This window comes from Brachionichthys hirsutus, chromosome 22 (assembly GCF_040956055.1).
Source record: "Brachionichthys hirsutus isolate HB-005 chromosome 22, CSIRO-AGI_Bhir_v1, whole genome shotgun sequence".
In the NCBI taxonomy this organism is placed as follows: domain Eukaryota; kingdom Metazoa; phylum Chordata; class Actinopteri; order Lophiiformes; family Brachionichthyidae; genus Brachionichthys; species Brachionichthys hirsutus.
In genome coordinates this window covers 2,289,710-2,305,592 of record NC_090918.1, presented here as the reverse complement: position 1 = coordinate 2,305,592, position 15,883 = coordinate 2,289,710, and the positions used below count along the sequence as shown (strand labels likewise).

Sequence of the window (15,883 nt, the reverse complement as noted above, 5' to 3'; positions counted from 1 at the left end):
TGAATTTATTTATAGTCCTTTGGGCGCTTGTGTGGGACATTCATTTATATACAGTTATGTATATCATATTTCATGGATGCTACAAGAGCTGATATGCAATAAATTGAACATAACGATTTTGATACCTGTAATTTAAAAATGTTATGATCAAAACCGACAAATGACATTTACTTTCTATAAGATTTACATGTTTTCTTTTATTTGTTTATTTTGATGGATTTCATTGCATTAGCAAAACCACAACCTACACGAAGCCTGGACAAAACCACACGCACACACACACACACACACACACACACACACACATCGACTTAGATGGTTTTAAATTAAAGGCACTGTTTCTTAAAGTTATGAGATAAACAATAAAACACATAATCTAATAGTATAACCATTAATAATGTCTTTCTGACAATCATTTTTACATAAGACGTGTATGTGCTGTTATATCATCATACTTCTGGGGGTTGGCACTAGAGAGGCAGGTAGCTGGGCGGCTGCAGTCGGTCCCTCTTGCCGTAGGTGGAAGATCCCACGTTGGTGGGTGCATAGACAGTTCCTAGAGTGTTACTGGAGCGCACCAGGAAGTCTGCTAGCCTCTGAGTGACGCAGGTTGCTGTGTTGCACTTTCTCTTCTCTATATGGTGACTGCAGATGCATAGATAAACGCAAACAGGTAACTGGCAGACAGGATGCTTTTTCACGTGCAGTAATGTGGATTTCATACAGCGGGTGATTTACCCGTTCATTGCAGTTAGCCCTCTCTGAGGCCGCGTGGCAACGAGGCTGAGGAATGGATTGAAGATTAAACCGGGAGCTAACCAGCCTTCACTGTCAGGGAGATCACTTTCCTGCTCGCTGGATGAACTTGGGCTGAAGTACCTGAATTACAGAGGGGGGGGGGGGGGGGAACAACGCCAAAGAGTTTCATACTGATAGCAAAAGTTCCGTTAAGTCTAAGGTCAAGAAGAGGTGTTTCCCTGTTGGCCTCAGGGTTCATCCGTTAATACAAATGTCACTTCTACTGATGTTTGATCTCATATATAATTGGGATTCCAGTGAAGCTGCTCGCTGCTGCTTGCATTCTGTTGAATCTCAAGTATGCAGTGTTGCATCAACGAGCTGATTGACTCTGGCTCTTACCTGTATGTCGGGGCGGTGGTGACGCAGCGCAGCAACCCGAGCAACAGGAGGAGGAGCACAGGCAACCGCAGGTGATTCATAGTGTAGGATGGTAACCTGGATGGAAGAAGTGGTTGCAGCAGAAGTGTGATTCATTGTTACGGAAGGCAAACCAGGCGATGCAGAATTAGTTTTATTTGTCGTAATTACCCTTTATTTATCAACAGCGAGCAGACCAGAGGGCATCGCCTTGGAAACTAGTTTATGTACATTATAATGCAAAAATGTCAAGCACAAAATAGCATAATTAAAACACTGGCGTTAGTAGAACGCTAATATTTTGGATTTCATGAAAGCAATGCAAATTCTTTTTACAACCTACAATGTAATTTAAATGACAAAAATTCAATTCAAGCAGTTCAATTATATAAATACTACACGTAACTATAAATACTCCTTGTTCCTGCCATAGATCATGAAATGTATGAATAATTATCATTTCCAATGTCCTCTTAAACTTATCTTCCTTTATTAATCAATTATCAAAAGCAGATTTGATATCTTACATTTTCTTGTTTTGTATTAACAAAGATTCAATCCTTTGACACTTAATACAAAGAAAACTAGCAAAACCTCAGGAGAAGATCAGACGAGAGAATATTTGATGCTGTTGCTTTAAAATAAATGTTCACTGAGTAATTGTTTCAAACTCAAATAAGTGTTTTATATTTCCTTTTATACTTCATTAACGCTGCTTGCACAGATGTCTTATTAAAACCACTGAATTGCTTTGGTGCCTTTTGGCTCTTAATTACAATATACAGTATTCCTGTTTTAACAAAAGTTTTTAAAAACTGGAAGAAAAAAATCAGACCAAAAAAAAATAAAAATCTTAGAAGACGTGAGGATTTAACAGAATATCTTCTTCAATCCTGCAAGTAAAATGTCTTAAACTGACCATCTCCTTTAGCAGCCCTCATCCAAACCAAGCCCATGAGAGAGTGAGGATACTTACTCGGCGTCGCGTTCACCAGCAGCCAGGAGATCCCAGTCTGTCACTGGAGCAGCCCAGGGTTTGTCAGACTGTCACGCAAAGCGACTCAACAGTTATAGGCTCATCGCTCAAACCACTTGTGACATCAGCTCTCTCCAAATATAGACCTGCATTTTCATTTTATGCCGAATGGGGAAAGGGAGGGAGGGAGTGGGGTGTATGTGTGTGTGTGTGTGTGTGTGTGTGTGTGTGTGTGTGTGTAGGGGGGGTGGGGGGGGGGTAGAAAAGTACAAGAGGGTCTTATATATTTATGTATAGGTTATACACACACACACACACAAAACCGGTGCACATGCCAAAAAATGCTAATTCTTCAGGCACAGATACATACACACATAAAAGCGCGCGCACACACAAACACATTCACATCTTTGCATCTTTGTACGTCACCATCCTCATCATCACCTTCGTCACCATTCTCATCAGCATCCGTGATAGGACTGACCCGCCAAAGACCCACACCAGGGAGAAGGAAGTTGTCTCCCTCTTTACCGTGGGACACGTAATGAAGTTTCAGGTCACCAAACTCTGACCCTTGCTGCCTCCCTCTGGGCCTCTCCAATCATGAATAATATATGTGGAGATGAATTATCATTAATAATGAACAGTGTCTCATTATTTTGATAGGACTTGTCACAAACAACTGAGGAAGCACTAATTAGCCAAGTTAAACTTGAGTTGAACATTTCTGAGACCTGCGGGCGCCGTTTTGAGTCGGAGGAGCAATCGCATAAATACTTAGTATAGTTTCATAGAATCAATCAATCTATTCTGCTGTGTGATTGTCAGTCGATTCATGTATGTATTATTTTTCTCTCTGTTTTGTTCTGTACAGAACTATTGATAGTAAAAGTGATTCATTTTAATTTCTTTAACGTTTGTTTGTTCAGCCTCATTTTCACCCGTGCTCTGCTGCAAGGCCCAGACGATGCATTTTAAATATATTAAATGTTAATTTGACATGAATATTGATTGTTTCTATACTCCTTTACAAATTAATTCATAGAAATTGTTGCATGCCGCTTCAGAGGTGGCCTCTACTCTGTGCAGTTACCGCCTCATTTTATTCCTCACCCTTATATTGTGAGCCTTACTAGAACACCTGCAGAGAGAATGACAGACACTGTTACCTCCTGCTTTTTTTAAAATAAATACAAACAAATGATGCAACTGTTTAATGTTGGCAGTGTCTGAATCTAAAACTTCACTTAGCCATTTCAACAGCATACACAGGCTGATGAGAACGAATAGAATGATTTGAATAATATCAGCTAACCTATCTATGACTAGAACTAGAAAGAAAGGACAGAAAAAAATAGAATAGAAGGGTAAGGAGATAATTAAGGGAGAGGTGGGTAGTCTGGGTGGGATTTTAAGTCTATTTATAAGGTACAGTCTGGGGAAACACGCCTTTAGATTACTGCAGTAATTGTGTGGAGCCAGATGTAGAAACTCTTCTTTAGATGACAGAAAGATGACTGAGTTTCCAAATTCTCACAAGAATAAGGTGTTCTTTTCTCTCTTTTTTTCTTATTTTATACATTGAACATGCTCCCTTAAATAGCGGCTTGCAACCTGCAGTACACAAAATCAGCCCGTATTAGAGTGATCAAAATACACAATGGAATACCTTCTGATAATAGGCTAAATGACAGATAATCACATGTAAATGCAACGACTGGCCCAGCCAGAGGAAGGCAGCTCCATTATTTGACAGGTATATGACTTTGTTAATGCCTCAAGTTTCCTCACCAACACGGTGGTGTGTTAGTATATAGCATTATACACTTATGTTGTGCCAAATAACCCTTTCTGGGTTCGTCAGAGAAAGAAAGTTCACGATCCACTATCCAGTTCACTATCCACCGCTGCATCAAGGAAACCAGGAGCACCACTATTCCCACCAGGGCAGACTGTGCTGATGTAGACGTGCACATATAAAGCACGAAATCAGACGGCGCTCCGGCCTCCCTGCTTTCTGTTTACAAGCAGCAGCGACTGGATTCCAGCAAAAATGACTAGAATGACTTCAGTCGGCCTGCGGTGCATCGCCCATCTCCTTCTTTCTCCAATCCATTCTTTTATCATCTGCCTGATTATCCAGCTTCTCTCCTCCCACCTGTGCGCTGGATTCCTCAGAGCACTCCTCTTTCTCTGCTTCCACCTCCTCCGTCTCTGTCTTCTGTCCATCCAGCCCCCTCTGCCCCTCCTCTCTCGATAGAGGAGAAAACTCAACAGTGATCTCTGTGCGGGATTCCAGCTGCTGCCTCTCCTGTGGGTTATGTGTGGCGATGTCTTGGGGGAGCCCCTGCGCGCCACCAGCCTCCTCTCCCTCCTCGCATTCTGTTGCGGCCCTCCCACAACCTTTTGGGGCGCATGGCTTGAGTTTGGGAGGTTGAGGGGGGGTGCTAGAGAGGTTCTCAAGGGGATTTGATGTGGCCTGACGTTCAATCTTTGGAGTTTTCATCTTCTCCATCTCCATTTGTCGCTGTGGTTTCTGAAACTGCCGTCTGAGGAGGAGGATGACTGCAATCATGAAGAAATAGGAGGAACCGCTGAGACATGTGATCAGACCGAGGAAGATGACCCTGAAAATGGACACAGCAGGTGCACAGAAAGCAAGAAAGGGCAGAGATCTTTGCTGTTATAGTTGTTGTCATATTTCCATCATGCAGTAAAGTGCAAAGTTGTTCTGGGCATCCACATTTCCGCATGTGCAGTCTTCCATGGCATACCTGTACATGGCGGAGTCATAGATGCGGCACGCCCCCCTGCCGCCACACTTCTTGATCGACCACTTCAGGCAAGTTGAATCAATCAAAGCTCCAAAGTACACAGGTGCAGGAATCCCTCCTTCAGACGAAATAGCACCCATATAGATACAATAATAAGGGACTCAATCCTATATCTTATTACATCACTCTATTGCTGCATAGCAAAACTGATGTTATCATGTCAGACAAAATGATGCAGGTGGGCTGTTCTACAGAAACCAATCCAAATCGAAAGTTTAAAAAGCTACCGGGAAATAGAACGGTTACCGAGTGTCCTCGTCACCAAGGCGTGCATTCCCACCGCGAGGGACTTGAGATCTGGTGAGATGCATCTGCAATGATGAAGGAGTCATAAGAAAGCGGGTCAGACGGTGCCTTTGAACATTAGAATATATATATGTCATCATCATTAAGAGCTACAGACCGGATGATGACCATGTAGCCGGGCGTGGTTCCCAGAGCACTGATGAAGGAGCTGAGGACAGAGACAGCCATGTAAGAGGTGAAGCTCCGGCTGCAGTCCTGGCCGTGAGGACACTGGCCCAGCCTCACGGACAGGCCGCCGCCTGCCGGGACGGACGGGGACACACAGCTGCAGTTGAAGAAGACCTGGAAAAGAGTGGAGAAACTGCAAGTCTGTCTCACTCGCGCTGTGTGATTCAGCTTCACGCCTGGTGTTTTCAGGATTCACAGCCGGCGGGCCTACCGTGTTCTTTCCGTGGCCACTGGAGCCGAAGCAGCCGGCCATGCAAGGAGAGGCGTAGGTGATGCCGCCGCTCGAGCACACAGGGTCCCACTCCTCTGCCGAACACGAGCAGCCTCGGTTACACTCTGAGACGAGCGTGTCCTCGTTGTACGACACGCTCGGCGTCCTGCAGAGAGAGAACGGGGTTTACGCTTCAGTGTCGGCGCAAGTTGTGCCTCTAAAATAAGTTCTGATGACTATTTTGAAGCCGCAAAAGAACACATTATTTTGGTTTGTTAAAGAACCCCCCCCCCCAGCACTGACCCATTATAGGAGATGGTTAGCCCAGCCACGGGAATGTTGTCACACTTGGTGCCAAACTGCAGCAGGAGGAGGAGGTACGACATGAAGGATGTGGCAAAGCACAGCTGCGCCCCCGACACCACACTTAATTTATACCTCTTCATCAGCAGCCCCCCGAGGAAGAGCCCCACAGCCACTGCTGGCAAGTTCAACACGCCTACGGGAAAACCACAGCGGTGAGGAGAGTCCCTGACTCAAGGGACCATCGCTCAGCAGCAGAACAGATGATCTATATGAATATAATCAAACAGGCTTGAGTGAAGTACTTTTTCAGTTTGGGAAGCCATTGTGACGCTCCAACTATTCAATGTGCCCAAACATTAATTTGCCTTTTGTGCTGAGTTGATATCTCTGCAGGCAGGAGGCCGTTAGTTTACATTAGCATGAAACTGAGATAGAAAATGGTTTCTTGTCGATGCCCAAAGGGAATTAGATTCTGCAATCCAGCACCTCCAAAGCATTTACACACGGGGCCTATTTATTTAGCATATTCTGCCTGAATATGAAAACAAACAAGCTTTATAAGAACACCCAGAGCTCATTATTCCACTAGAACTCTGCGGTCCCAAAGTACAATTTTGCTTGTGGTTCCAGCAGACTTGGGGGGCGGAGCTTTCAGTTGCCAGCTCCCTGATTTGGGCCGTGACGCAGACACCATCTCTATGTTCAAGAGTAGACTAAAGACTTTCCTTTTTAATAGAGCCGAGCTAATCCTTACAATATGCTGAGACTTCCATGAAAATCTGAGTTCCTCCGTCCATCATGAACCACTGCATAGATTAAGAACTGCATTATGTCCTGTCTGCTCTTGTTGTCTGAATTGACTTGAATTGATCTGATTGTTCGAACCCATGTTGCATGTCCACAAATCCCATGCAAATCCCATCAGGATGAAAGTAACTCAATCTGATTTGATGAGATCAGATTTTTGTTTTCACACAACCCTAAGAAAAATGTGATTTGTGTCACAGTAAGCCGGCAAATACTCTATTTTATTACTCGTTCTCTAATTCATCTGCAGGTGAATGCAGAAAAGACAATGTGGAATTGGAAGTTTATTTGTAGTACACAAATAAACCGAAACACACTAGCAGAAATGTAAATCTAAAGAAGTTACCTTTTTTTATATAAAAAATGATATATACAGTATATTTGTTTCATCCTTTGGAGGCTGTACCAGTAGTGACTCCCCAGAGGATTCATCAGCAGAGAGCTAATCTGCTCAGTGGTTGCTCTCGCTCTATTTTGACGCTGGCTGTTTGCAGACAGATGCACCATCAGTTAAACAAAATTCTGTTTTGGCAGAATATTGTAAAATCAAATTTTGTACATTTTACAATAATCAATCACAGTTTATTTTCCTTGAATCATGAAAATGTAATAAAAAAAAAAAAGTGCTGCCACTTTAAGTGAGGAACCCAGCCATCCTCTCGGGATGCTGCCTGCCACACCCGTCATCAGCTCATCCACATCACCTGTGCTGCTCTGGACACCTGCTGCCCATCTCCTCATCAGCCCCACAGCATATAGAGTCGGCTCAGTCCTCTACCAGATTGTCAGCGACTTGTTCCTACTCTCCGGTGCTGATTCACATGTACCTGCCCTGTTTGCCTGAGCCTGATAATGATGAATATATTTAGTAGATAGAATGTTAGAGTACAGGTACAGTCACACAGTAGCATGTATTACAGTACAAATAAAGTCAAACATCCTGTCTAAGAGGAGCATTTCAAAAAAGCCCTTGTGGTCTTGTTTCCGTTGAAAGTCCTTAGTACATAAATCATCGACATGTAACAATACCAATAAAATAAAATAAATTACTCCATTGACGCAAAATAACAATAAAATAAAAGACACATAATATGTACAACGTAGCTGCTTTAATTATCTGACTACCTGGTTTGTGAACTCTGCCTGTTTCCTGGAACTCGTCTACTGCCTGTCCATCTCTGATTTGTCTGCTGGAATCATTAAAGTTACGTTTCTGGATTCCCTCCTACTGCAGACACTTTATTTGACATGTAGACTATTATTTCACCTCTTTAGCCATTATTAAGATTCTAGCAGTGTAATTTCATGATGATGAGCAATAGCCTTGCTGTATGGGAAGAGCAGAGCTGGATGTTTAGGTTTTACACATAAAGCAGCTTTTTTCTATGCTAGTTAGTGTTATACCTATGAGGAAGTTGGCTCGGGATGCAGACTGTCCGAACTGTTGCTCCATGTATTTGGCCTTGAAGGTGAAAAGCCCGATGAGTGAGTTGAACTTTAGAATGCTCCCACAGAGGAGGAAGAAGTAGGCAGGAGTTTCCAACAGACGCTTCAGTGAGGGAAGAAACCCTGTGCAAGAACAGCCCACAAAACGACAAGCAATGACCATAAACCTGCACAAACACTGTTGGATAATAAAACGCTACATCTATACACGATATGTAAGTTTAGATTGTATTAGTATTCTTTCTTGGGGGGGGGGGGAGAGGATTGTGTGAACCTTTAGCGATGCCACTCAGCTTGAGATTGTGATTGCTGCTGACGGAATCCTCCGTCCCAGCCAGGTTGCCATGCCTGGGCTCCAATCCCTCGATCTTTGGCAAGGAGCGGGGCAGGAACCAGAAGGGAATGCTGGAGACCAGCAGGAGGGCAGAAGACACCAGGAAGCCCAACCACCAGGCGCCCACCCAGCGGGCATCTTGAGAGGTGATGGTCACGCTTTCTGCATAACAGAGGTTTCTGGGTGAGCACAAGGCAGGCGCAGGAAAGCTAAAGATGGGGGAGCCGTCGCAACACTTTAATCCTGTGGACCCACTCTGGCTGTTTGGCAAATGAATTATTGATTTAACCCCACTTATCTGTGAGAGTCAAGACTACTACTGTACTTCCAGCTTGTCCCATGAGGGCTCGCCACAGCAAATTAATGTTCTCCACTTCACCCTGTCCTTCGCGTCGTCCTCCCCAACACCAGCCGCTCTCATGTCCTCCCTCACTACGTCCATGTATCTTCTCCGGGGTCCTCCTCTAGCCCTGTTCCCTGGCAGTTCCATCCTCAGCATCCTTCTACCGATATAGTCCCTGTCTCTCCTCTGGACATGTCCAAACCATCGAAGTCTGGCGTCTCTGACCTTGTCTCCAAAACGTCTAACCTTCACTGTCCCTCTCATTGTCCATCCATCCATCCATCCATTTTCATTCGCTTATCCGGGGCCGGGTCGTGGGGGGTGGGGCAGCAGCCCAAGCAGGGAAGCCCAGACTTCCCTCTCCCCGACCACTTCTTCTTTTTTTTTTTTTATACTTTATTAATCTGTCCCCTGGAGGGCAATTTGGCTTACAGCAGTTTGAGCTGCTGCTGGTCGCGGCGCACGCGCCCGGGCAATGTGGGTGAAGTACCTTGCCTAAGGACACAACAACAGTGTAAACATGCGCCTGAGCTGGGGATCGAACCGCCAACCTCTCGATCATAGGGCGACCCTCTCAACCGCTGCGCCACTGTCGCTTCTAGCTCTTCCGGGGGGATCCCGAGGTGTTCCCAGGCCAGCCGAGAGACATAGTCCCTCTCATTGTCTCATTTCTAATCCTATCCAGTACGCACCCTATCTTTATGTTAGTGTATCATGAGCAGCAGAGATAAAATAAATAAATAAGTCAAAACATTAAATTCCAGCCAAAAAAAAAGACTCTTTGACGGGAACAGATCAGATAAGAGAAGCTGATTTCAGGTTTTTCTTTAAACACTGGTGACCCCCCCCCCCCCCCCCCCCCGCTGAAATCAGGAGCGTCAAAGTTAAGACGATGATACTTCCTAAACAAATGCATCATACTCACCCATGTCAACATGTAAAATGTCGACGTATAGCCTGGCACAATAGGATCCAAGTAGGAAGCCAAACATGGGGCCCAGGAGCGTGATGGTCTGCAGACAAGCTGTAAGTCACGGAATAATGAGGGCAGGCGAAACAGAGATAACCTATTTAACTTGGTACAAGAATGTGTATCTACTAGCCATTATATTGCATTGCATTCTATAAAACAAGCAATAATATCGCACCGATGTAGAAGGGAGAGTTTTCTGCCTTGGCGAAGTCATCGATGTACGAGATGCCCAGAGGCGTGACTGGGGTCTCTCCAATCCCCCGCAGAGCGTTTCCGAGAAACACATAGATCCACATGTTGGACTCGGACTCTTTCACACAGGCTCCACGAAGACACACACAAAAAGGATGCAGCATTTTGATTTTGCCACGGTCTGATTTAACAATGACTTTCACAGACCATGCTTTTATTGCCAGCTCACTTTTAAAATATTAGAATAATTCAACTTTCCTTTAATGAAAACCAAAAAAAACATGAACTATATATATATATATTGTGTATGCTCCCAGCCGCTGTTTCCTACAGTCATCACAGAAACAGAACTTTGAAATGAACCTTCTATCACACATTATTGAGAAAAAGAAAATTAAGTCTGCAAACCTCAGTTGTTGTGGCCGGCCTGAAAACCAAATGCACAAACACAATGTGATGTTCATTCAATTTCAATGGGGATGCTCAGTGTGCCGCCGCACTGTGGCCGTTTCTCAATAAATCCCTCTAGAATAGCTCAACGGGATCAATGCATTGCTCTCTGCGGTAGAGTACAACGTCCCCAAGGAAAAGACAAATTAATTATGTGTTAACAATAGAAAGAGGGGACATAACATTTCAGCTGAAGCCCATCAGAGAGCCGGAACTGGCTGGAACAGGGTCTGCTCTTCCAAGTAGAATGGAAAAGAGAAGAGAACCGGGGAGAGCGAAGTGTCCGAACTGAAGCTACAATAAATATGACCAATATCTGTCTCGGCACTGACGCCAGATCTGACTGTCCCACATATTATTCTTTTGTATTTCTCTCTCTATGTTTCCTGTTGGCTCTCACCGTGCCCGGCAGCCCACGTAGAGAGATTGTTTATTGTGCTGCTAAAATTAGTTTATGGATGTTGTGTTTCTATTCAGCTTCGGTCACAGGCGTGGGGGAGTTTTTGCCCTTTTTTTTTTTTTCTAGAGGACAGTCAGTTCGCAATTACTGAAGTTTTCAGCCATCCAAGAGGTGTAGCTTTGGGGTTAATCATGTCAGCGGCTGTCCGCTTGTAATTGGCCCAGTAGTGGATCTGAAGGTCCGATCAGGATCAGTGCATTCCAGGGATGATTGAAAAACAGCCAGCAAGTTGTGCTGGTGTTGCAGATGAGACGGTGTACCCTCACACATAAGGGTACCTCCTATACTGACTGTTAGCATTAGCTACAGTCGGTATAGGACTGTAGGCTACACCTGTGCTTTGAAAGAACCCAATGACGTAAAGAAAAATTAAAATTAAAAAATCTTTCTTACTGCAGATTTATATGAAAGGACATAACATTTCTGATATATCAGGGAAATAAATTTGTCTTTCGTTCTTACCCGTGCTTCCTTCCACAGTGGGCAGCTTCTGATTTTCCGGGCCATCCTCTGCTTTAAAAGGATCCACACAGGGAAAAATATTCACACTGTCGTTCTGGAATACCTGAGCGACTGTGCCAAACTTGTAGCTGTGAAAACCACGACAGTGCACCGGTGATTCATCCATCATTTAGACGTGCATTTAAAAAAAAAAAACTTTTTAAGCAAAATGGGGCATTTGGGTAGGTATACCGTCCCATGAAGAAGTGCGTCAGGCCAGTGAGAAAGGCCCCTACAGCCATGACGCAACAGCCAACAGCTATGAGTCTGGGCCGATGCAGTTTGGCCCCAAAATGGCTGACCGCAGCAAGAAACAGCAAGTTGCCTGAAAAGAAAGCAAAAGAACCAGAATAAGAAAATGACACATTTCGAGAAGCAGCGTAGAACGTAGGGACACAATCGAATGCACAAAGGATGAGGGCGGTACCCATTTCAAAGCTGCCGTCTATGAGTCCGATGTGTGTGCTGGAGAGATCAAAGCGCCGCTCAATCTGAGTGATGGAGCTCTTCATGTAGGTTCCTGTCAGGGCCTTGGAAAAATAGGCGAAGGACAGCGCCGCAATAAACATCTGGAAAAAAAAAACGACACAGCAAATGTTTTGTAAATGGCAAATTCAATTTTCTTTAAAATGCCAATCACTTCACAGAGAATACTATAAGTACATGATGCTGTCCATACAGTGCTGTGTGTTTTACTCTATTTATTTATGGCATTGCTGTTCTGTGCATGCTAATGTGGTGCTGCAATCAGCTCTTCATTCTTCAGACACTGAAGTAAAGCATACATCCAGATGCAAAATGGCAAGAGATTGATTAAAACAATAATACTAATAATATTCATCTCTTTTTCTTTGCTTTTCTTATTTTTTATAAATGTTCTGTGTATCATAAGAAACTGCAACTGGAGTTTATTTATCCATGATTCAAGTTTGACCTTTCACACACAGGACCACTGCATTTCTTATTTAAACAATTTTGAGCACATGATCTTAAAGCTAAAATTATGTTCTTGAAATTAGCAGATTAATTTAAAATAAAAAGAACTACAAGTGAGCAGAGGAGTCTTGACTACAGATCGCAACAGTACTTTGAGAGTGGAGATGCCGGGACATTTCCTGGTCTTCTGTTCCGGGTAACACAGAGCCTGCTGACTGGCCATCCTTGATCCCTCTTCTGCATCCTCCATCCTAAGGCCACACCTGGTTACTTTCCTGCCCTCCAATCACTACAGCACATGCAGACACACACAATAGATAGACAATAAAGGACAGAAGGGTACGTAACTAATATGAGGTTGAAGTCACTTTTTAATTCTGTAAACCTTTCCACATTAAAAGCAGTTAATATAACCTCTAGCGGTGCAGCGAAGGGTGCGCAGGTCAATCTCACTCTGTGCTATGAATGTTGAATATTGTTGGTATGCATAGCTTTGCATGAATATTGGGAAGAGGCAAACAGCTGAGAGAAGCTGGCATAGTAAAGCATCATTCCTCCTCTGTCTCTGTCCCCTCGTCTCATCTGAGTCTTACTTCCCTGATCTCCTTGTGCAGGGCCGGAACTAGAACCACCAGCCTTTGTTTTCTCTTAGACTCTCTTAGGTCTCTGGTATGCGGGAAGAAGACACCGTGATTTGATGTCTGTTCTTCAACTGTGGTAAACTTCTTCAGACTTTCAGATAAACACTCTGGGGGGTGGGGTGACTTTACAAGGAATAGATGTAAAGGAGGTCGAGGACTTCGGGTGCCTCGGGTCAACAGTGCAGCGTGATGGATAGAATGTGGAAATGAGGTGAAGAATCGTGTGCAGGCAGTCTGGAACGGGTGGAGGAAAGTATCAGGTGTGCTCTGTGATAGGAGAGTGTCTCCTGTTTTCATTTGGACTCACTCTTGGAATCACACAACTCTAGTAATGCTACCCTGTACAGTCTGCGACAAAGTAACACAATCAACCAGGTTTCCAAAAGTCAAGCTTTCCTTAAAGTTGAATTCTTTCTTTGGCAACATTTCTTGATCTCATCAGATGAATTCATGGAAATGTTATAGAACTCCTAGTTGGGCATTTGTGATTTTCCCCTCCCGTCTGGCAGGAGGGTGGCTTCTGCATCGTTTCTTACATCTTACCTACACTCTGCCAACTCAGTGCAGACACTGCCACGCCTCCTGCCATTACATTCCTGCTCCAGCCCAATCTTCCAGGAATCATTCATTCCCATTCACTCCCAATCCATATCACTGTGTGGGAACGCTTCTCGCTTGGAGCCATTTTCTCTTCCCGTGTTTATATGCTTGTTATGTTTGCCCCCCCACTGCTCTGTTGCAGTAGAGTTACATTATTTACATTGAGCATGTTACATAACCAAATTGTACCTAAAAAATGAACTCGGATGCAAAGTTTAAGAGATCACATCTTTTTTTTTCTTCTTTTTTTGTGTGTGATTCCTGTTGCAAACTGGTGGTTGAGGAGTGAATGATTACGCTGCTCAAGGCCAGGCAAATACAAATACAATAGTCCTTTCTGTTTGTCAGGGATCTTCTGCTGCTTTATATGCCACCGACTCCAGAATTCCAGCCGCTAATAGTAGGATGAGATGAGGTTCAAGGAATTTTTTGTCATACTTTTAATTTGACAGTTTAGACTCCTCTATTTCTTTAAACTCATTAGATAATAGATAAGAAATAATTAGATCATTGGTGAGTGGATTGTGCCATTTTCATGCTAACAGCCCTGGCGTTGGTTGGTCTTCCCAAACATACTTAATTGAAAGATGGATTATGCCGTCTCTTTGGGGCCATATAACCCAAACCAGTGTCCTCAAAAATCTAGTCATATCAGATAAACCCAATTTATTTTGTAGTTCACTCACCTCTTTTTCTCTTTGTCCCATAATCCTCACAGTGACTGGTGTTGTGGGACTACAGGTCGCTGCAACAGTTTTTTGTCATTCCTAATTTCTGTGAGGTATTTGTAGACCCTCTCCTGAGCCTCCTAATCTCTCCTACAATATGCAATGTTAGCGCTGCATTTATTAAGGCCAGAAAAACATACGGAGGCCCCTCCCTCCCTCCCTCCGCCAGGATTTACACGAGATAAACCCACGCCGAGGGTCTCGGCTGGGGTACAGTGTGGCTGGAACCTCCTCATCAGTTCCATACATCTGCAACAATGGCATGGACTCTTGATGTTGATGAGTAGCTCTGTTCTCTCTGTATATCTAGAGAGGCTGCTCGGAAACTCACTGCCTCCTAGTAAGTACTGAGAAAGTCTGATACGATACCTGTGCGTCTCCGGATGACTGGAGTCTCCCCTTTCTTCTTCTTCTCGGCTCCTCTTCAGGATGACATGTGCCTCTCTTCCAAATGAGAGGATGTGAAATCTTCTGTAATCAAACTCCGGTGCTCCCAGTCTCAGAGCGGAACCTCGGAACCAGCGGGACAAAAGGCCTTCCACATTCTCATTCCGCTCACATGCCAGCCAGGCCAGGCGGTGCACCTTCCAGCAGGTCACATAATCAGCCTAACAAATTCCAAGGATAATGATTAAGAGCCCTGACATTCCTGTTCACCGTTCTCTCTTACGTTTAACACTATTGTTTTACATTTAGTTACATTTAGACATGAATACATGTCGTCTACAATACATTTGCGTGTTTGTTCAAATTTGAGACTTAGGTAGTCATATCTGAATTAATTTGAAGCATTGTTTCATTACAGGTTATAAATACTCCACGGCTGGCTTTGGTTTGAACAAACAGCCGTGAGACGCCCACGGTGGAAATGCAGTGGATATTCTGTGTCTTGAGTACAGCCTGCTGGGGAAATGAGACATTGCACAGTGCGACAGATTCACGAACACTAAAATGTGAACGTTAAATAAAAGGGATTGGATAGAATTAAGGGTAAAATGCATCATTTCTTTTTCCATAATGACGCCTAACCTTCCACCTGCAACCCACTTAAGCAATGCATATAGTCAACAATAGATAAGTATGTCATATCGTGGGAAGTGATTTCACTAGAAGCTCAAGTCGTTTAATGATTGCCGTTTTGTTGGTGCCAGTGACCTTTCTCCTGGGCTTTACTGTCTGGATTATATCTTGCAATGACATAATCCAGACAATAAAGACATATTAACACACACACACGCCCCCCTCTCCAGTAGATACATAAAATGTTAGAATTCAGACTCTGATACTGATTGATTTTTATTGTCTTGAGGAAAATATTGGGCTATTTAGCTGCTGTACATTCCACTAGTTGGAAACACTCGACGAGGATGAACCAAAAGCAGATAAATCAAAAATAACGAGGGAACAATGCTCAAAAATAAAGCTGCCTAAGTAAGCATAGCTGTGCTGACATGATCACGAGGCCCTGTGAGCTACTGCTAAAAGAGCACAGCAGGTACATACAAGAAAACAT

General features: G+C 43.9%; 2 protein-coding genes across 2 annotated transcripts; both read right to left on the bottom strand.

The window, feature by feature from the left end:
• Positions 1-210: 210 nt before the first annotated feature.
• On the bottom strand, positions 211-1,220 carry LOC137910993 (islet amyloid polypeptide). Its single transcript, XM_068755417.1, has 4 exons — positions 1,141-1,220; positions 739-879; positions 456-645; positions 211-255 (listed from the first exon to the last, which is right to left on the bottom strand). The coding sequence occupies exons 1-3, from the start codon at positions 1,218-1,220 to the stop codon at positions 471-473; spliced, it is 396 nt and encodes a 131-aa protein (XP_068611518.1). The 3' UTR covers positions 211-255; positions 456-470.
• Positions 1,221-4,202: 2,982 nt separating this feature from the next.
• On the bottom strand, positions 4,203-12,651 carry slco1e1 (solute carrier organic anion transporter family, member 1E1). Its single transcript, XM_068755480.1, has 14 exons — positions 12,553-12,651; positions 11,893-12,034; positions 11,658-11,790; positions 11,427-11,554; positions 10,038-10,184; positions 9,815-9,913; positions 8,487-8,708; positions 8,171-8,335; positions 5,957-6,152; positions 5,654-5,819; positions 5,372-5,556; positions 5,215-5,279; positions 4,909-5,026; positions 4,203-4,761 (listed from the first exon to the last, which is right to left on the bottom strand). The coding sequence occupies exons 1-14, from the start codon at positions 12,649-12,651 to the stop codon at positions 4,203-4,205; spliced, it is 2,424 nt and encodes an 807-aa protein (XP_068611581.1).
• Positions 12,652-15,883: the final 3,232 nt, after the last annotated feature.